Source organism: Cloeon dipterum, chromosome 1, assembly GCF_949628265.1.
Source record: "Cloeon dipterum chromosome 1, ieCloDipt1.1, whole genome shotgun sequence".
NCBI lineage: Eukaryota > Metazoa > Arthropoda > Insecta > Ephemeroptera > Baetidae > Cloeon > Cloeon dipterum.
The window spans coordinates 1,661,411-1,681,498 of NC_088786.1; the positions used below are offsets into that span (position 1 = coordinate 1,661,411).

The 20,088-nt window shown below is 42.6% G+C and overlaps 2 protein-coding genes across 3 annotated transcripts; one reads left to right on the forward strand and one right to left on the reverse strand.

The window, feature by feature from the left end:
* The first annotated feature begins 329 nt into the window (after positions 1 to 329).
* Positions 330 to 2,661, forward strand: Mlc-c (Myosin light chain cytoplasmic). 2 transcript variants are annotated; one of them, XM_065483059.1, is made up of 5 exons: positions 330 to 455; positions 562 to 589; positions 1,340 to 1,480; positions 1,534 to 1,698; positions 2,248 to 2,661. In XM_065483059.1, the coding sequence occupies exons 1-5, from the start codon at positions 453 to 455 to the stop codon at positions 2,352 to 2,354; spliced, it is 444 nt and encodes a 147-aa protein (XP_065339131.1). In that variant the 5' UTR covers positions 330 to 452; the 3' UTR covers positions 2,355 to 2,661. The 2 variants fall into 2 exon arrangements, with proteins under 2 accessions (XP_065339131.1, XP_065339123.1); XM_065483051.1 differs by lacking the exons at positions 330 to 455; positions 562 to 589 and adding an exon at positions 689 to 913.
* Positions 2,662 to 3,999: 1,338 nt separating this feature from the next.
* On the reverse strand, positions 4,000 to 20,088 carry spab (space blanket). The gene is made up of 5 exons (XM_065483040.1): positions 19,848 to 20,088; positions 9,249 to 9,366; positions 7,708 to 7,854; positions 7,171 to 7,259; positions 4,000 to 6,449 (listed from the first exon to the last, which is right to left on the reverse strand). Exons 1-5 carry the CDS (start codon positions 20,007 to 20,009, stop codon positions 6,312 to 6,314), a joined length of 654 nt encoding a protein of 217 aa, XP_065339112.1. The 5' UTR covers positions 20,010 to 20,088; the 3' UTR covers positions 4,000 to 6,311.

The window sequence follows — 20,088 nt, forward strand, 5'->3', positions numbered from 1 at the left end:
ACTGAAAAATCTAGTAATACATATGGCAGACTCACCATTTTCGCCCAACTCACACTTCTCGCTAGGATAGGGATTAACATTGAATCTTCCCATCAGAGCGAGAAGTGTGAGTGAGCAGAAAAAGTGAGTCCCCCATAATTCATATATGAGATTAAAAATGTGATGATTATTTTTCAATTTAAAAATATGTTTTAGGCGCCTCTATTGAAAAATTTATTTCCGGAAGTCAATAATGAGCTATCAATCAACTCGTCTAATACCAAAAACCAACACGATTGGACAAAAATTGTTAGTTTAAATTGATTTTTAAGATTTTCCCAATGGCATTCGCGCCTTGGAGAAGGGGGCGTGGTTGTGTTTAATGTCGATTCTCCAGGAACGAATGAAAACTTCCATGACAACGTTGCCGTACCGTTAGTTATCACTGCGGTCGGTAAACACAATCGAACACAATGGTAAGTGCTAGTGGTGTGGTCGGAATTTCGGTTTTCCGGAAAAACTGGAGCCGGAAATTCGGCAAATCCGTTGTCATCAGAATGATTGACATGTAATTTGTTGCAGGCGACGCTGTCAGAGGATCAGATGGTCGGTAAGTTGCCGAACTAGGTCACAAAACAACCTCGGCGCCTTATGACTCACCGCAACTTGACACGCCTTAAGCGATCTTTCCATATTTGGTGCCAGAATGAAAGCTTTTAACTATTTCTTTATAAAGCATTCGAATTTAAATCCCCCCTTTTGCCTTAGCTAAATCTGGAAAACAACATCTGGCGTTCATTCGAGCTTTCGGCTCTTGACCAGTTAGTGTCTTCACACCGCGCCAGTTTTTAGTGTTGTCAGTGCAGGTGCTACAATTTTTTCAAACCAAAGATGTATCATATGCATAGCAAAGTTGTCATGAATTCCGTTGAAGGTAATTATGAGTTAATTCTTAAATTAGTGACGCAGATTTTCAATTAATCAGCGTGGTACAGTTCGATTTGGGGTTTTCTTATCTGCACAAAGATGATAAAAATTTTACTTCCTCCCTGCATGGCTATAAACACAAGAATATTTTATATTCTGTTTTTTTTGTGCTATAACACGAACTAAAGAATATGGCACACCATACATATATTGATAAATATTCAGATAGATGTCAGATCTGCACATTTTTTGTCAGTGACGTCAGGTGCTTCAGAAGCATCTTTCTCGTCGAATGACGCATTTGAGCGATTACCTTGCGTCCAGAGTCCAATTTTCACAAGAGTACAATGAGCAATAAAATTCCTAGAATTGCTGCATTCATGAAAATCTTGATACTTTAATTATTTACGTTAATGAGAAATTTTTCTTCCAGAATTCCAGGAGACATTCCAGTTGTTTGACAACCGAGGGGATGGAAAGATCCAGGTGACACAAATTGGAGACGCCCTGCGCGCCCTGGGTCAAAACCCCACCGAGTCAGACGTGAGGAAATTCACTGCTCAGCACAAACCAGGTTGGTGACCCTCGGTTAATGTTTCGTCCAATTTATTAATACTTCTTGTGCAGAGGACAGAATCACGTTTGAAGTCTTCCTACCCATCTACCAAGCCATCGTCAAGAACAAAAACACAGACACAGCGGATGACTTCCTGGAGGGTCTCCGTCACTTTGATAAGGACGGAAATGGCTTTATTTCATCTGCAGAACTGCGCCACCTCCTCACTGCCCTTGGTAAAACGATTCACACACTTCAAGTTATTTTAATTTGTGCCTGCACCCTGAACGAACTAGGAAACTTGGCATTTAACGAGTTAAGGGGAAATTCTTGATTTGACTGAGTTTCTGAGTTACGAGGCTCGGAAGGCTTAAAATAATTTCTTATGGGAAATCAATTAAAATCGAATTAAGAAACAGTTTAACGTGTTAGCCAGGTTAAGTAAGCTTTTTTGTCATTAAGATAAATACTTAATATTTACTTTTTCAGTAAACATATATTTTCGCAAATAGAAAATGATGCACTAAAGAAAGTGGTCCCAAGCAATATTTAGGGAATTTGATCAGCTTTCAGAATATGTTTGGGATTTAGCATTTTATTTAACATCAAAGCTTGGAAATAACCTGGTGGGAAATTTGTAATTTTTCCTGGACTGTCAAAACCAAGCTATTGATCTCTCATTGTTAAAAAATTCACCAATTTTGAACCGTTTTCTTGAAGCATTCAAAAACCTGGCCAAGTTCTGCTCAAAGAAGTCCTATTTACAAATTTTTAAACAATTTCAGGAGAAAAGCTGACTGACGATGAGGTGGAGCAGCTCTTGGCAGGCCAAGAAGACTCTCAAGGAAACATCAACTACGAGGAGTTTGTCAACATGGTCATGCAGGGCTGAAGCTGTACTTAGGTGATTTTCCAGCAAACCAGATTGTTTGTTGACTAAATATATCGTCAAAGCATTCAGTATTTATATATCAAGTTTTGGAAATTGCGAGTAACAATAATGGTAAATTAATTATTTTTTAACTCCTTCCCAAATCTAGTGCTAGTTGCGTACTTTGTAAAGCTTTAACTGACCAATTTGCTTCATTCCATTAAATGATTCAAACAAACTACATGTTTTGTATTTTAATTATCTTTGTTTTTGATACAGCACACAAAATTGAACTTAATTAAAATCTACTATTTCACGTTCAAAAGAATGGTTTTTGTTCAACTTCAGACCTGTGTAAGCATGCAATTCCACCACGGCAGATTGGGCAGCAATTGGAAAAGATTTTGAGACGTTTAAACCAAATTTACCTGAAAGCGCTGAGTGAGAAGTGATGGGAGTTGAGGTTCAAGGTTTTTGAGTATTAATTATAAAAGTTAAGATATCACTGTAAAGCAACCCTCCATAACTTTTGATTGTGAACAGGCCAAAGTCATCTTTTTCAAAAATCCAATTTTAGGCAGGGTTGCATTTGCTTACCACCCGGTTTTTTCAGCAATAGTTTGTTAACGCTTAACTTTTACCAATTTTTTGCGCAAGAAATACACGAAATGTATTTATTCCATATTTTCCCTGCAACAATCTAAAACTTGGGGACGGAGTGGTCAAAATTTCCTCTATGATGCAGATTTTATCTTTAAAATTTTCTGCCTCAATTTTTTAAAAAAATTCTCACCATTTTTCAAATCGAGGCCATGAGCTAATAATTATAAAATTATTTAAAACTGAGGTGCAAATAAACTGAAAAATAAAATTGAAAAAAAACGCTTTTTACCAGTTTCTTGCAGACTTTAAAAAAATGCGTTTTTTGCAACCCTGAATTTTAGGGTGGTTTGTAACAGTTTCTGGACTAAAATTCTTCCTGATAATACGCCCAGCGTCGATAATTTTAATTTATTTGTGTTTGATTTACCGTGGCTCTCTGACTGAACTTAATTAACACCTTCAGGGCCTGAACCTGAGGATGAAAATATTAAAATTGTACCAATAAAACAAACTAGAAGGGTCGTTTCATATTGTTTCAATCATTTTGAGTTGAAATTTTGTATCACATTAGTTCTAGTTCTAATTGAGTTAGTTTGAAACTAAAATAATGACGAAATAAGTAAATTTTACCCCTACTGAATAATCAAATCTAAAACTAATTCAAAATTATTTGAATTGTTGGATTTGAAAGCGGTTGATCGAATTCAATTTGTTCTAATCAAAAAAGAACCTTGCTATTCATTAAAAATTCCAATTTTTCTAATTTTCTTGCCCACATTTTCTTGGCAGATTTTGATTCCTGTCCAGCGTATGAAACCTTTTAGGGAAACTCTTTGTTGTGAAATAAAATGGGATTTCAAGTAAGGAGACAGTGCTAACTTTGCAGCCACTTTTCTTACAAATTTACGCTGCTACTTAGGCCAATTTAGGCTTCGACTGAATCCTAAAAGGGATCAGTACAAGCATTTTCCAGGATTTTGCTACATCAATCCTCTTTGAGTAATTTTGATAACCTGTTTGCATGCACAGAGAAAGGTTTAGTGTAGAAATAAAAGGCGGGTGATTTGGGATGCCATTAATGAAAATTTAATGCACGAGTGTTTTTAATTTGTAGAGTAACCTAGCAGTACAAATTCGTCAGAAACACAGACGCTGAAACACTAGCGATAAATGAAATGTCCAATATTTAGTTATAACTTTCAACAAAATACAATGTACATAGAGTCTTCTTTAACTGTGAATAACGCCATAAACTTTGTCAGTGAGGGGAACGAATGTCTCCAGCCCTCCATTCGGAAATCAATTTGTAGTGGGCTCAATAAACAAAGCACACACTACCATTTTTAAACAAGAGTGATATGTGATAGCAGTTGAAAATATTATATTCACTTTATTCAATAACAAAATAGATTTCCTTAAGAAACTGGTGCAGCTTATACTCTGCTGATATGTTTTATTCATCGTCTTCTTTTTTAAAATTTGCCTCTTAAGTAATAATGATATGTGTGTTGAACAGGCTTCAATTTTCAGTAGTATATATTAGTTCATTTCTCAATTGTGTGTCTGTGTGGCGACTCCATAGCATTTTTCTAACGGTCTAATCCCCTCTGTTTGAGAGAGCACCTTTTCCTACATTGAATTTTCCATCTCCTTGCTGTGCTCGCCCTCGGTCTGCAGATTTTTCTGTTTTTTTGTTTTGTTTTGTTTTTCCTCTCAAATATACCGAACAGAATAGTAATTGATCGAATTGCGTTTTCTCGGAGCTGGCTGGATCGAACTAATACGTGACGGGATGAGCGGGTGAGGAAGAGAGGCAACAAGGCCCAATTTCGCAAATGCTATGGAAGGTCCTGAAAGCAAAATTGCCGCGCAGAATAAATACATTATTTGATTTTGTCCGTCACCCGATCTCGTGTAGCATTACCATGCCTGATTTAGAACCTACGATCTACTAGATGATATGATATCTTATTACACACGTGTGCATGTCTTTCTGCTTTTTATAACCATTACGGATATGTATTTTAGTTGTATTTTATAATAGTATTCCTAGGGTCACACATCAAACATTTACTCGGTGGGTGTTTTTGTGGAATAAAAGTTGCAGGAATTGCGCGTCTACGGGAGAAAAAGCGTTTCTCGGGACCAACAAAACCCAAAACTCGTATTGCAACGCGCCCACCAGTGTGTGTGTTGTCGGTTAAGTGTTGTTGCGCGCGCGAGGGAGAGTTTGCGCACACGCTATAATTAAAAACATCTACACGATTTCTTTACTATGCTTTAAATTATTGCCGATTATTGCATTTTAGTGCCTCTCATTAAGCGTGTTGTTTGCTCTTGGAAACTAAATAAACTGGATTATAAATATGCATTTTATTTGTCCGGGCGAAAGGCCGAGTCGCGCGGCAGAGCGTCCGAAGGGCGGAGAGAGCATAGAACGACGAGAGGGGAGAGGGTGAGAAGGGCGCGCGGCCCTGGCTCGTGCCGCGCGAGTCCGTTTCGCCGGAGCGACCAACCACACATGCTTATCTCTCACAATCAGGTGCAGGATTTGCAATAATTGGTAATAAGGTGACGCACAGCAAATTGAATTGAGTGCGCAAGCACTTTTTCCGAGCGAGAGAGAGTTGACATTGATCAGAGTTAGAAACACCTACGTTTATTTAATAATGCCTCAGCCAGTAAAGGGACTAATTGCTACTTATACGCTACATTAATGCGGTAATATCTCATAATAATACGTAATGCATAATTGGAATAAATTCGACACTAACCACTACATGGAGTACAATACAATCCAAGACGCGTCAAAATCAGAACATGGTATTACAATCTGGGCAGTTTGTTTGCGAAGGTCGGTCAATCTACGTTCCGTTATTTAATTGCAGCGTTTGACACGAGTCTTTGTGTTATACATTTTGTGAGTGTTTGTGTGTGTGTGTGTGTATGTGTGTTATTACTTTTATTTCCATCTGCAGACGAGCACTCGGTTTTGTTCGAAATGCCTCTCATTCAATTTTCAAAATCGGGGATCAGCAGCAGACCGAATTCGTCAGACTATTTAAATGCGTAAGTGTGTGTCTTTCTTTCTTATTTTTCGTCTCACGTTAAGAATCAAAAAGCGCCGATGGGTGGAAAACCTAAAACCACGAGCACTTTTGTTCTCACGCGGGATTTAGAGGAGTACATCGAAATCGCTAATTTGAAAAACGACATCAATCATTGGCAATAATCACTGACGGATGGAGAAAGATAGAGTTTACTTAGTAAGATGGAGTCAAAAACATCCTGTATCTTTTTTATGTAATTGAGTAGGCTGTGTTGAAATGAAGCGGATTCCATGGTATAGTTTTACGCCGTCGACCTGGGTCCAGTTCACTTGCGCAGGTGGTTGAAAGCACCTACCTTGGAGGTGATGCGCTTCTCGCCGGCCGTGTGTTCCACGGCCACCTTCACCTGGTCGGCGGCCACGGTGCCAATGCAGGTCAACGGATCCTTGAAGTACGAACAAACCTGTCGAACGAAAGAGCATCCTTAAAAATGCTGGAGGTCCTAATCGAACGAAAAAACTATTTTTGCCCGTAAGAAGATGAGTCAATTTGCTAATTTCAAAATAGTGATATTTTCGCAAAAGTTCACACATGTCATGGAAAACCTTTAAGCGCATTTTCAAAATTCCAAAATCCTGAGCTCATTTCCAAAATTTAAATTAAAAACCAAAATTAACAATGGTGACCTTTGACCTTGACCGAGATCGTCAAATTTGGTTTTACTTCAATTGGGACACCTAATTTTTTAAATTGCACCACGGGTAGATGAGATACTATAATATAAGGTTTCAAAGTTTGATAAAGTCGTCCAGTACAAAGTAACCATTTAATAGTGAGTTTGCTTGACTTAAAACCAATTTGTCCTGCGATCCGTGACATTTCATCATTATCAAAATCAAATCAACATCTATTTTAAATTGAAATTCATTTCATGACCTTTCAATGAATCAAATGTCACGAGCTTCAAGGATGGAGAGAAAATCAAATTAAAGGCTACTAGCGTTTGACTACAAAGAAGCCTCGCTCTTCTATTTCCTTGAAAGGATAGAGCTTTGGGCTGAAAATCTCATTACGGAGACGAAAGCAATTAATTTTGCTCTCCTTGAGAGTTGCCTTCTTGTGACGATGAGAAATGAATGGAAAAAAGTTTGAAACAAAGAGACGCCTCCCGGGAGATGGAATACCTTTCGCGGTGCCTGGCGATGTCTGCGCTGCAGCTGACAGCAGAGTCCACGAGTCACGTCGCATTCGCCGCTCATGGTACAATCCTCATCTGCAATCACCAAGGGGCTCGTTTAACGGCTCATTTTGTACTTGGAGGTGGGCGAGAGGTAAAGACCTCTCGTCCGACGAGAGCAAATCGTTTATTCCTTTATACGCTTTCATCTTTTGCGCGCTGCCCAGAACCCCGGCGATGGTAATTTATCAAGGCAGCTGGTACATTACATAAATCGCGCCTTTCAGCGGCCTCTCCGGCCCTCATGACCCGTTGAAATTGATTCTAGACGAAAATAGAAGCAACCCAGCAGCAATTACTGGTAATTGGAGAGCGAAGCGTGAGCAGAAAGTGGCTCTCCGCAGGGAATTTCATCTGCGAAATTTCCTCTTTCCCATAAAAACTGGTTGGATGTGTTGCACGCGTTTACAGCACCGAGAAACCGTGGAGGAAGACTTTTTTATCTTCTCCCGTAGGTTATTGAATTTTTGAAGTGTTCACTTACTGTACTGCTTGTTGGTCCGGTTGGGAGGCTGGCAAGTGCGTGGCTCTCCGCCCGAGTCGGAACAAAGCAGACCTGTCTCGCAGTCGTTGTCTCGTCGGCACAGCTCTCCCTGCTTCAGTCCGTAAGCAAATAGACACGAGCCGACGACTGAAATCAATGCATAATTAAAATAAGCAAAAGGCAATCTCGCTTTCCGCCATAACCGAAGCCGATGGAGATGTGAATCAAATCAGCTTTAATAATTTTATAAATCTTGTTTTCTAGGTGTATTTTCAAATCTAACATGGATAAGGCGTTTTTTGTGTGTATTACCGATTGTTTGGTGTCCCTTCTTCCATTTAAAGAGTTGGTCCATCGATTTAAAATCACATAAACACTTAAAAAGTTGATTTAAACCCATTCTTCAATTGCTACCAAAAAGACGCAAATCGGAGTAAGCAGCAAATCAGCTTCGACAATTTTTAGAACAAAGAATTTCTGCAACTCATTCGCAATAAAAACGATTTAAATCAACTTTTAAATTGTGTCTGCGAATATAAATCGATAGCAGCTGCAAGTAGGTACCGCAAACAGCGGTTAAAATAATGAAAATTCGTTTATTACCTCCTTTAGAGAAGAGTGGTCATTAAAAATAAGCCCTCCCATAAAAGACGAAAGTTTTTGGATGCAAGAACTTTTACTCGTCTCTCGCCATCTTTTGTTTATTTGCAGCTTGCGGCACCAGCGCCCGCCTATTGTCGTTGTTCTTTATTGAAAAAGTTTGCTCCCGCATGAGGCAACGCATTTCACCCGCCTGCCAGCCACAGTAAAGGGTAGAAATGTTTGCCTCGATAAATCATGCGGTGCCGCCCGGAAAAATGGCTGCGATTTACGTGCGTCGAGCGGTTTAGGTGTGTAGGCAGCCAGCGCAACAACTCCGTCTCGCAGGCTGCCTACTGCGCCGCCTTGCAGGCGTTTTATTCATGAATTCAGAGCGGCATCATCGCGGGGGCACGTTAGGCAAACGACGTATCGGCTTTGAGGCTTGCTTTTCAATGGAAACGCAGCCGTGCGTGGGAGGATGTGTTTGGTGGCCCTTTGAGATGAAATGCAAATTTCTCGGCTGTCAGAGAGTGAGTGAGTGAGGGAAACTCGAGATGCTAACAGGAATTAAATAATTCAAGAGAATCGGGTCGCTTGGAATGCCTTTGTTTCAGCGAGTTTAAAAGGAAAAATTCAATTTTGTTTTTTCAGCGAGAGAGTTTTTTTGTGGACATGCTGGAATAACACGAATTGTGATGTTAAGGAGGGCGGAGAACAAACAACTCTCATTCCAGCCGGCGCGGAATCATTTGAAAATACAGCAAAAATATTAATTTTTTTCTATGATGTGACGTGCGCGAGAACGCGACTAATTACGCAAAGTGCTTGTGCTCCGAGCTGATTCATTCTCCATAACTTGGGATTTGTGTCGCCGCGAGCCGAGTGGCGCATATTATGAGACAGGAAAAAGGCATTAAAAGCAATTTGGAGCAAGGTGAAGGGCCTCTCGGCACACTCACTTCCATCAACATCCACGCACACGGAGCCCGGGCAGCAGTTCTCGTTGGAGGTGCACTTACGACCGTAGCAAGGCTCGACGTCGTTCTCTTGCAGCTCCTCCAACACCTCCACAGGACTCTGGAACAATAAAAAAAGAAAGGCATTGCTGTAAAACCGCACTTGCTATTGTCGGGTCGCCGCGGGCAGCTGGGCCAATCCGCCCGACAAAGAGACTAAAAGCCGCCGCATAAGCCGAAAATAACGCGCGTTCCTTTGTGCAAAAACCTCCTCTTCCTTTCTCTAAAGGGGTTTTGCAAAAGTCTGCTGCTGCCGGCGGTTCCTTTGAGCAGGCCGCATCAATTTTGATTGTGGATCGCGAGATTACCAACTTGTTTTGTAACATTTTAACCCACTGCTCAGACTCAACAAACTTTATGCTCACTCAGAGGTGGATTTTCGTATTGCTGAACAAAGGTTTTGATAAACTCAACATATTTTTGATTGGTTTTCTTTTGACTGAGCAGTGGATTGTATTTTCCCTCTACACTGTTCTAAAAATGGAAACCTGGCAAATTAAAGTTGGCGGTTTTTGCCTCTCCAAAGTTTCATTACGCAGAAGCAATTACTGCGGAATATTGGTTTTTCATTTTTTTGCGGTCAGCAGGTAAAATTGCTTAATTAAAGAGGCAAGTTTGCTCGGCATTAGGCCGCATCAAAATGGACTTGCGGTAGCACGTGGGCGGCGCGTTCGCTCCATGACAGACTGACTGCCCTCCATCAACGCGCATTCAGCACAGAGGTAATTCACAGTTAGCCCACGCACCCGCTTATTAAATTTCAACAGGCCATTGTGCTGCGTTGAACAGTTGTTATTACAAAATTAGAGCCGTGACACGCGCGCACGAGAGAGGCGAAAAGCCGGCGACAAATTGCGTGGTCACACTCTCGGAAATTCGGCACCGCAATATTTGGTCTCGACGGAAAAAGCTTCTCCCTTTGGCAATACATATTCATTTCAGGCACTTGCGTCACGCTTTCTCCGCCCATGTTCTACAAAGCGCTTGCTTGTTAGCTCCTCATTCACATGCAAATTTTCCCGTACACAAAGCGAAAATCCGCGGTGCCTGCATCTCTAGATTTTCCTGCGAAAAAAAGTTTTTGTGTCTCTGGCCGTCATTAGTCTGCTCGAGTGCATTTGCATTCAATCACGTGAAATGCGAGGCGAAGTACATAAATTAAATTTGAGTGTGCTGCCCGACATCCGGCGGCTTAATTTAGCAACAGCGAATGGCGTGCAATTATTCATGAGGTCGCTTAGCGCATCCCAGCTGTAACGACCGTGGTAAAATTTCGCATCACTCATCATTGCGTTGGCGTTAATTCATCCGAGCCGAGTGGAAATGCGAGACACTCACTAAGTGGGGATTCTGTTCATTGTGAATTTCAATTTAAAATTACTGAGATACGTCCAAGTTTTCTCTTGCTGGCTGACTTTATTTGACTTGAATGAACGAGTGCTCAGCAATTTCAATCAAGTTTTTTCCTTCATTTCATGAGTGGGCTCTCCGAACTTTATCTATTAGCTCAAGTCTTCATCACTTCATGTATACACTCCTCCAATGTTATCCCATCGAGATACTGTTGAAAATCAATCTATTGGGGATGGTTTTAGAGGGTGTGAAAAGAAATTCAGATGATCGAGTTGAAAATTCGGAACATTGTTAACACTTTAAAACTGTAATTTTCTGATAACCTTAGTCAGGCATAATTTGTATTCTAGGTATTTAGCCATTTTTAATTGTTTACTCGCTCAATTAGTCGTGTTGTTTAATTAACCTGAGAAAATTTCATTTTTGCCATTTTTTGATGGGGTTGGAAAGGAGTTATGGACACCCTTTGACTGCTTCAGCTCTCTATGAGAGGTCATGACGAGTCAAATGGTGTACAGTTTTTGTAAATTTAATGCTCAGTAACCGAGATTTGGTGAAAAAACCTTTTTCACTTGGAGGCCGACAAAATAAAAATTAAATTTCGGGTTCTAACAGTCACAAATAAAAAATTTGCAAACCGTTCTACTCGTGCAACTACAATTTTTATGACTTTAATGAGTATTTGACGTGTGACTGGAATAAATATAAATGTGTACATAGTATATGTGATGATGTATTTTAATTTGATCTTGACAACTATTCAAAAGTCGTTGTAAATATTCCGACTTAATGAATAAAGCAAAATTTGAATTGAATTGAATTGAATTGAATCGTCTTGTTAACCAATAATTCCCTGGAGTGTTTTTAGGGCGTTAAACAGACAAATCCGTTGTGCAGTGAGGTGCAAACAACCAAAAAAAGGAAAATGTCGTGTTTTTCAGGGTGTAAAAAGGGGCTTCGACTATCTAGGGGAGGTTGAGACTAGTCTAACGGTGTGCGAAGTTTGAAAATCTGACCTCTAGAAGTTGAGATTTGGGCGTTAGAACACCCGAAAATCGCAATTTTCGTTTTTTAACTATTTAATACAAAAATTTGACTTTCACCAACTCGAAAACCGTCTATAGCGACCTTGACCTTTGAATATAATTTTAAGGTCAACAGACAAGTTGTTTGTAATGACAAGACGAGTTCAACAGAGTCCTTTGTGTGAATAATTGGCCAATAAGACTATACATCCACTTCAAACGTTTCAATTTTAGTTTCAAAGCAAATTCTTCCGCCTGTAACAAAGTAGGCTTAAAATTTCAAATAGTAAAGAAACACAAAGTGCTGCTGACACTGTATAAAAGGGTTAATTCTAGTATCTTCACCCGCCATAAAGGAAGACATGAGCTCAAAGAGAGCAAAAAAGGTTTGCACCGCAATTCATCCTTTGTTGTATGTCGTTTTTTTCACGGTGAAGTTGCTGCAAAAACTCTAGTTGTCAGAGGCAAGCTGTGCTCTTTCTGCGCAAAAGGCGGAGGTCTGCTCCGTATCAAACCCTAAGGCAATTTCCTGTGCGCCCTCCAAACCAGATATCATCACCATATATCAAGTTTGTGGAAATAAAACCGCGCGACGCCTACAAGCGGAAAGTTTTATTGCAGCCCGCACAAGTAAATTTCGCAGCCAGCCAAATTGATCGCGTCGCACTTTTGACTTTCCAAAATTACTTGTTGCTCTCCCAAGCGTGTTATCTGGAAACGTGTCAGGTGCACCCAACCGAAAGCGGCTTAATGCTAATGGAGAGACAGAGAGAGAGAGAGGTGTAAAATTACGCACACTCGACACGTGCTTGTGCAAGCAGCGCACGATTTGCATTTGCACGATCGAACAAATGTATGCATCTCCAGAGCACGTGATGCCACTTCAGCAGAGAAGATTTGTATGTGTAATGTCATAAGTCACGCCGATTTTTGCATGCACATTGCAGAAATACGGAGCACGCTCTAGTTGTGTCAGTTTTCAAAGAGTGAAATATATTATTTAGTTTGCGACACGTGCAGCGAATGCCGAGTTGGTGTAAGTCAAAAAGGCAAAATGGAATTCTTCAATCATGAGAAGAATTTCAGATTAAAATTGAACTGCCGCTCGTGTTTCCTCTCGAATATTGACGCGAAAATTGCCTGTTGGATGTACGGTATTGAAACAGAGCGCATGATCATTGACAAATCCTGCGTGGGCGTCGAGGCTCTGGCTGACGAGCAAAAAATAGTTTCGTGTTTCCTCTCGCCGCCTGCCGCCAGAGCCCCGATCCCAATTTAATCATGCGACTGTCACCCTGATCGCAAATCAAGCCGAATCTGTCAGGCCGACTGAGCCTCTGGGCACGTTTTTTCGGAGACTACACCACGAAGTGCAAGTTGGCTGTGCGAGCGACCGTATCGACCGCTGCCCGCAATGCAGGTACGGGGCTGTGTGGCCGTGGCCGCCACCACAACATGCTCTTTTCCCATCACGAGTGCCGAGAGAGAACAAGCGCTCATTTAGAAGAGAGGACAAAGCGCCAACTCTCTTCCAACGAATCTGTGCTGTAGAATTCCATTCACGTTTGGCTGCAAAAGCAGGCAGGCGCGAGTATTGAAATTGCAAACAACGACGGCGTAACTCGATTGGAAGAGCGGCAGTGAATCATTGCATGAAGCCGCCAACGACAGATGGCGCCACCGTATACTTCAGATTTTAAAGCAATTCCGTTGCGATTTAAAGACCGTCTTTGACGAAGTTTCAGAGCACACCAATCGTATCTTGAGGGTCGAATTAGGTAGAGTGGATATTTTTTCCGACCAAAGAGTCCAGTGCGTAGCTCAAGTTGAACTTTTTTCCCGCCAAAACAATATGAATGCGAGAACTGCGCATGCGTCAGAGCTGGTTTGAGCACTTGCAGAGAGATCGCCTGTACGAATGACTTCTTTGACGGATCCAGCCAGCTCTGACGCATGCGTACCTCTCGCATTCATATTGTTTTGGCGGGAAAAAAGTTCGCACGTCGCGTTAGACTTTTTGGCTGGAAAAATTCCACTTTACCTTATTTTACCTTCAAGAATCGAATAGTGTGCTCAGAAGCTTCGTCAAAGACGGTCTTTAAGCCTCCATCCTGCTGCTAAGCTTTACTGATTGTTGTTTTCAGCCTATCAAAAGAAATCGTTTTGAGTCTTAAATCGCGGTGGAAGCGCATTACAATTTAAAGTAACCGCTGGTGCCATCTATTGGCGACTGCGAACACTAACTGGTGACCCTGATTTCGCTGCTGGGTAATTGTGCCCCGGGAAATCACCAAAGAGCTTTTCCTGGTTTGTAGAACAAGTAGCATTTTACTAGATTGCTTTGCTCGAAACCTTTCTAAATTATGAATTATTCAGCAGGACGAATTGGCTCGGCTTAGGCTAAACAGGAAAGGTTCCTCTGGCTCGGCGGAAGAAAGCTCCATTGTCAATGAGAAGAGAGCTAATTTCATTTCCACCATTCACAGCTGACGGCGTTCTCGCCCGGTTCCGCTTTATGCAAAACCCAGCCGACGAGCATCACACAACTGCAGGCCTTTGATAAAAGGCGCGGTACAATAATCCGTGAATGATGTTCACGAAATTCTGTTGCGCCCGCGGGCCTAATTAAACGCCGAGAGCTGATGTGTTGTGTTTGGAGTGAGCATTATTTGCAAATGAAATAACGACAGCGCATTATTCATACGCCTCTTTTATAATTTCGCCGGTGAAAGCAGCCAAAAGCCCATGTGTAAACCTTTTTGCTGTTTTGTTGTTGACAGAATGTAAAAGAAAAAGGTAAAATTGCTCTTTTCATCGTGTTCAACAAGGCCAACGGAAAACATTATTAACAGTTTCCACTCGAGAGAGCTCGACATGTACAAAATACCTCGAGCAGAAGTTGATGTACCTTTTTTGTTGGATATGCTTAACCATTCATCAAGCCATATAGGTTGAGCAATTATGCATGACGCAACGCTGAAACGGCTGAAACTCTCGTGCATCGCTCTAAAAAGTTTTCCAATCAAATTTATGCAATATAGGTATAGTTACACACCATTTTCTTTTCCTTTGAGCCACCCAAGCGTTTTTGAACCCGCAGAGAAATGGAGCGAACACGATTATGAGATTATCAGACATTTGTGTGTGTGCGTGCCTCGCTATTTCGAGCGTCTAGCTAAATCAATTGAGACGGCAAGCGAGCGCAATTCAATTTCATGCACTTACTCCTGCAGCAAAATTTCAATAAGGCATCAAATCGATTCACCTGCCGTTTCCTCCCGGCGCAAATCCAAATTAATTTCACTTGATCGCCCCGTGTCCGCACTTCCTCCTATTTTTGATTAGCATATATATGCATACACATAGTCATGCAGCGTGGCAGCAATTTGCGAGGCGCGCGTGCCGATGAAATTTTAATAACGCCCAATGACGTCAAGTGCGCGCTCGTTCCGCTTTTCCGCGCCAATATTGCTTTGGCAGACGCAAATAGCCGACAAATATGGTCTCTCCTTATCCTCTTTGTGTTTGTTTCACCACCGCAATTACGCTCGTCTAAAGTCTATTTTTGGATTAAATCTGCACCTACGTGTTGACCGTGTTTGGAAATTAATTCGAGCCGAGGACGCTGTGCTCGGTCTTCCAGCGAATTGCGAGTAGGTTTACTCGCCAGGCGGAAAGCAAATGGGATTGTTTGATTAGCGGATGTAAAATAAAGACTATCTTTTTTAATGCTAAGAGTTTTTCTTGATGTAACGATGAAGGTAGAAATTAGTTGAGCAAAAACGCGCTCTGTGTCAACGAGAGCTGCGAACTTGATCCGCGAGCTCAAGAAGTTTCATTTTATTATCCCTCAGAGCATAAACTTAACACCTTTCAACGCGTTGCCAAAGCTTGACGTGTAATCCCTACTTCAGCCCAAGTCACATTTCCCCGAAAACATATTTAATCCTGCACTGCAGCTTTCGCCTGGAAAACGGCTTATCCGTGCTGCGTGCCGAATGGCTGATAAGAATTATTGTCACTGTGCTAAAAGGAATCGGGAAGATTGCAGCTCTGCGAGAACACCCACAACTATTGACATCCAATTAGAGACCAAAAAGTTCTCTCGAACCAATTCCTCAACCCTCTTTTTTAAATTTGTGCTTATTTGTCTGGATACGGCAATGTATGGGGAAGAGTTGCCTCACTGAACCATAATAAAGATCAATTTGAAACTAAAGAGAAATACGCAGAGTCTAAAAAGTTGCCGAACGCATGTTTGCTCCCATGAGATCCTCTCTCCTTGTTATCTGCAACCGATTATTTGGTGTCTACTTGCGGCTCGGTCGATTTATAATAGCAGAACTCATTAAAACTCATTTAATTGCGAAAGAAAACACACGAATCGGAGAAATAAAAGTCCTCGACGCTGATTGGCTGACGCAAAGCGCATGTCAGCAGCTCACGTCAAGCGTCGGAAGCTGCTGACATGCGCGGTGAATCAGCCAATCAGCGTCCGAAGACTTTTGCTTTGCTGCTTTCTCCGATTTGCGTATTTTGATTCGCTATTTAATGGGTTTCTGCAATTATAAATCGATGTACCAACTCTTTAGTAGCAAGTAGACGCCAAACAATCGGTAAACGATTAACAGAAACATTTAGCACGGAGTTTGTAAGTGAGCAGCGACTTTTTGGACTGCGCTTATTTCTCTTACATCCAATTAAAGGCTGCCCGTCGCTGTTGAACTAGACCGGCAAATTATTTCGCAGCCCTTTTAACACCACCAAAGTTGTTTAGCGTTCTGTCGGCAGAAACAACAGACGCTTACGCTGTTCGCGCAGCCGGCAGTATTCCGCACAATTTGGGTTCGCTCTGCAAAATTGGCCGGGTCTGCCTTATGCCCACGCGCGCGTTGCATACTCACGTCGATTGCCACGAATTGGCTCCGGGATAAAACTCGGCCTGACTGCTAATGCGCGTCCCCCGGATCCTCCCTACCTAGATACACACATGCCATCAAATTGTGCTTATCAATGCGTTGCAATGTCCTTATCGTCCTCCGAGAAGCAGGCAGACACCTGAGCTCTTCTTGATATTAGCGTGGGAATCGCGGAATTTCGGTCTGCCGCGACACCACACCATTGCCTGAGTGAGTCACCTTCCTGAAATTCAGATGCTTTGAATTCTTTTGACAGAATCAAGCCGACCTTTGCTCCACTTTACATATTTTTCCTCTATTTAGATGTGAGGCCGAGATAATAATGCAAATTTGGCGCTCGCCCGACGAAAGGAGTGCATTAGTTCATCAGGGCATAGGGTGCCATTACAAAAATTAAGCTACTCGCGCCAGCACTTTACAAGCGACAGCGCAAGTTTATTATATAAAGGGCGGCAGTGACGTAAGTGAGAGGCTCTTTTTCTTTTATAATGCTCGGTTGGCAGGTGGAATTTACACACAGGTGCCTCCACCTCCACTTTCGAGACGGAGCCAATTAAATAATACGGTCCGACCAGATAGTTCCTCAGCATCAGATTAAACGGGGGAAACGCCCTTCCGAAATTCGCACGAAAGGCTCAGGAGAAAAGGGCGCATAAATTAATTTGCGCTAACACTCCTTGCATGAAAAATAGCCAACAGAAATGAAAAATGAAGACTATATCCTGATGAAAATTACTTAGAGGGAGGAATTGCGTGGCGTGTAACAAGCGGCTTTAAGGGCTCATTATTTTCGGCCCGTAAATTGCGAGGCGCCGGCAAAGCCGCCGCGACATCCACGCTGCGGTTATAACCGCAGAAACATAAACAAGCATCTCTGTGAAACGCAGACGGACGAGACACAAAAAGCTTCGTGCCAGATGGAGTTTCGCAATATCTGTATCGTCGCAATCGATAAATTACGCTTATCAAACGGCAGGAAAAACGGCTGGCATGCCATGTATGTGTGTTGCTAAAGTATCAACTGGGAATAAATTGCACAACTTCCCCCTGGCGGAACCGCAATTATTAGTATGCCCTGCGGAAGGAGGAGTTGCATTAAAAGGGCGTGGACCGCCGATGCAAGAAGCCAATTTGAGGCTGTAGAGTGCAGTGACGTCAAAATTTGCAGAATCGGCGCCACAGGACTAAGCAAACAGTTGCTGCTTTTAGGCACGCTCGTCTCGTGGGAGTTGTTCGAGGAGAACTAGTAATCAAATTCCCAGACGAAGAATAGGGTCGCTTTAGCGACGTCTGCTTCTGCTCTACTCTGCAGCCACCCACCTTTTGCAACTTTACCACTGTCGCTATCATATATTCGATTAATGAAACTGTAATCTCATCGGACAAAAGTTTGAAAGAGCAAAGAGGGAGTACATCAGCGCAAAGTGAAACGCAACTCCATTCTCTATTTTTTTCTGCTCGGACCTGCGGGAAGCCTTTTCCGTCGGAAGACGTATGAGATTTTTCTCATAAAAGAGCGCAACGACAATGATGGCAATTTCGGGGCACCGGCAGGTTTGCTTCTTGGGAAGGGCAAAAGCAGCCTCTACCCACTCTGGGCCCGTCCGGCAGAATCGATAATGTATGATGCGCGACGGGACGGGACGGGACGGGAGACATGCATCTAACAATTACCGCTCGGCTGAATTGGCCGCCTCCGCCCTCGTGACTGATGGCGCCTGCTATTGTGTACTTTGTGAGAAGCACCGTGAGTGCGGTGCTCGCAGATTGCACGACTAGAAAGAACCGGCTCCTCTAGAATTTATCAAACTGCCATTGGGCCCTTGTCGCAGATTACAACCTCTTTTTATTACATTATCTGAGCGCTTTCGCTGCCGCCGTCGCCGTCGGAACGAGTATAAAGGAAAATCGGGAGCCAGTGTTGCTGCAGGCGAGAATACACAATGAGCTCGATTTTTCCATGGCCATTGGCGCAGCAGCGTTGGTGTTGCTGATTTACAATTAATAGGGGTCGCAGGTGAACACGAGAAAGAGTTAAGAGCCAAGGAGGCAATTTCAAAGAGGTGTCAGCGGATACTGCTCCTTCGTCTTCATTAAAAAGGAAATGAGCGACTCTCGGCCTCGCAGATTGCTCGTACAAACTTCTTTGCTACCTAACTCCTTAGATTACATCAGCTCATCATGTTGTGCAATGTGGGTTATCTCCAGTTGAAACAGGATTAGTTCGTAGAAACTATGTTTTTAATAAAAGCTAATGAGATTATAGTTGGAAAATATTGTCCGCGGCTACATGAAAGCACTGGTATATTGCTAATGTAAATATATTCTGTTTACTAATTTAGATAATTAGAATCAGGAAAAGCTCATAGATTTAGCAATCATTATTGCGCACTTCATCCATCTATTCCTGCGTCGCAATTGCTTTGATCATTATCTAGACTTAACAGTTCCAATTGCACACCGCTTGATTATTCACGTCGTGCTATAATTAACGCGCAACGAGTCGTCCTTGCCACTTGCCGTTCGATTGATTAGCTGTGTGTCAACCGATACATTGGCACTGGCGTTGCACGTTCACCGCAATAAATTGAGCAATATAGCGATCGCATGTCACACATTTCGCTCGAACTGATGTTATTTTCTCTGAGTGATATTGTGAAAAATAGATGCGATTGAATGGACAGCCCCTCGTAAAAGTGCTGCGCGCGATAAGAGGTGTGTGATTGACACGCTTCCCAAAGCATTGGTATTCCGCGCACCGATGCCTGCGAGGGCTAAAGAAGTTGAACGTCAGATTTGCAAAAAGAAAGAGAGAAAGAAAGAACTGAGAACGGAGCTTAAGCTGGAGGCGATCAAACTCCAGGGTGTTCGATCTATATCCGTCGTGTTATTTTTATTGCGTAACTTGCCGAGAGTAAGAGCAGCGTTGAAAGCGAAATTTCGGTCTAAATTGGATCAGCGAATTGCATATTTATGCGCTCGCTGGAGCGGCAAATGGAGACGCGCGCGACACTCGTGTAATACGCTACGTTTATGCAAATTTACTCCGCACGAGTGGCGATCGCACTCTTCCATCTGCAAAATGAATTATTTAATGTAACATATGAATACACCCGTGTATAATTGCAAACACGAACAGCGAGTCCCTCAAGTCGGCGGGCGACCTACATTCAACAAACCGAAATTGCGAAACGAAAACAAACCAGAAAAAATCGATCCGAGCGGGCAGGGTTTGTGAAACTCACCTGGAGGAAGGGTTGCGCCCTGTAGGGTCCGGCGCGGCCTCCGTAGCCCAGGTTGGAGAGCATCTCAGGGCTGAAGCGGTTGAAGAGGCCGCCCCATGCAAAGCCCTGCGCCACAAGGGCGGACAGGACGAGCAGAGTGGCGGCTGCAGCTGCGGTGGTCATCCTGCTCGGTCGGCGCTGCAGCTGGGTCTGTCTGCCTCGGGGACAGGTCAAAGGTCAAATAAGCGCTGGGCACGGCGTG

Excerpts from the sequence above, each read along its gene's own strand:
- Mlc-c (XM_065483051.1), top strand. The coding sequence starts at position 871 with ATGTATCATATGCATAGCAAAGTTGTCATGAATTCCGTTGAAG. Across the intron at positions 914-1,339 it reads TGTCATGAATTCCGTTGAAG|AATTCCAGGAGACATTCCAG; the intron begins GTAATTATGAGT and ends TTTTTCTTCCAG. Across the intron at positions 1,699-2,247 it reads CCACCTCCTCACTGCCCTTG|GAGAAAAGCTGACTGACGAT; the intron begins GTAAAACGATTC and ends AAACAATTTCAG.
- spab (XM_065483040.1), bottom strand. The coding sequence starts at position 20,009 with ATGACCACCGCAGCTGCAGCCGCCACTCTGCTCGTCCTGTCCGCCCTT. Across the intron at positions 7,260-7,707 it reads CCGGACCAACAAGCAGTACA|ATGAGGATTGTACCATGAGC; the intron begins GTAAGTGAACAC and ends TGGTGATTGCAG. Across the intron at positions 6,450-7,170 it reads ATCGCCAGGCACCGCGAAAG|GTTTGTTCGTACTTCAAGGA; the intron begins GTATTCCATCTC and ends TTCGTTCGACAG.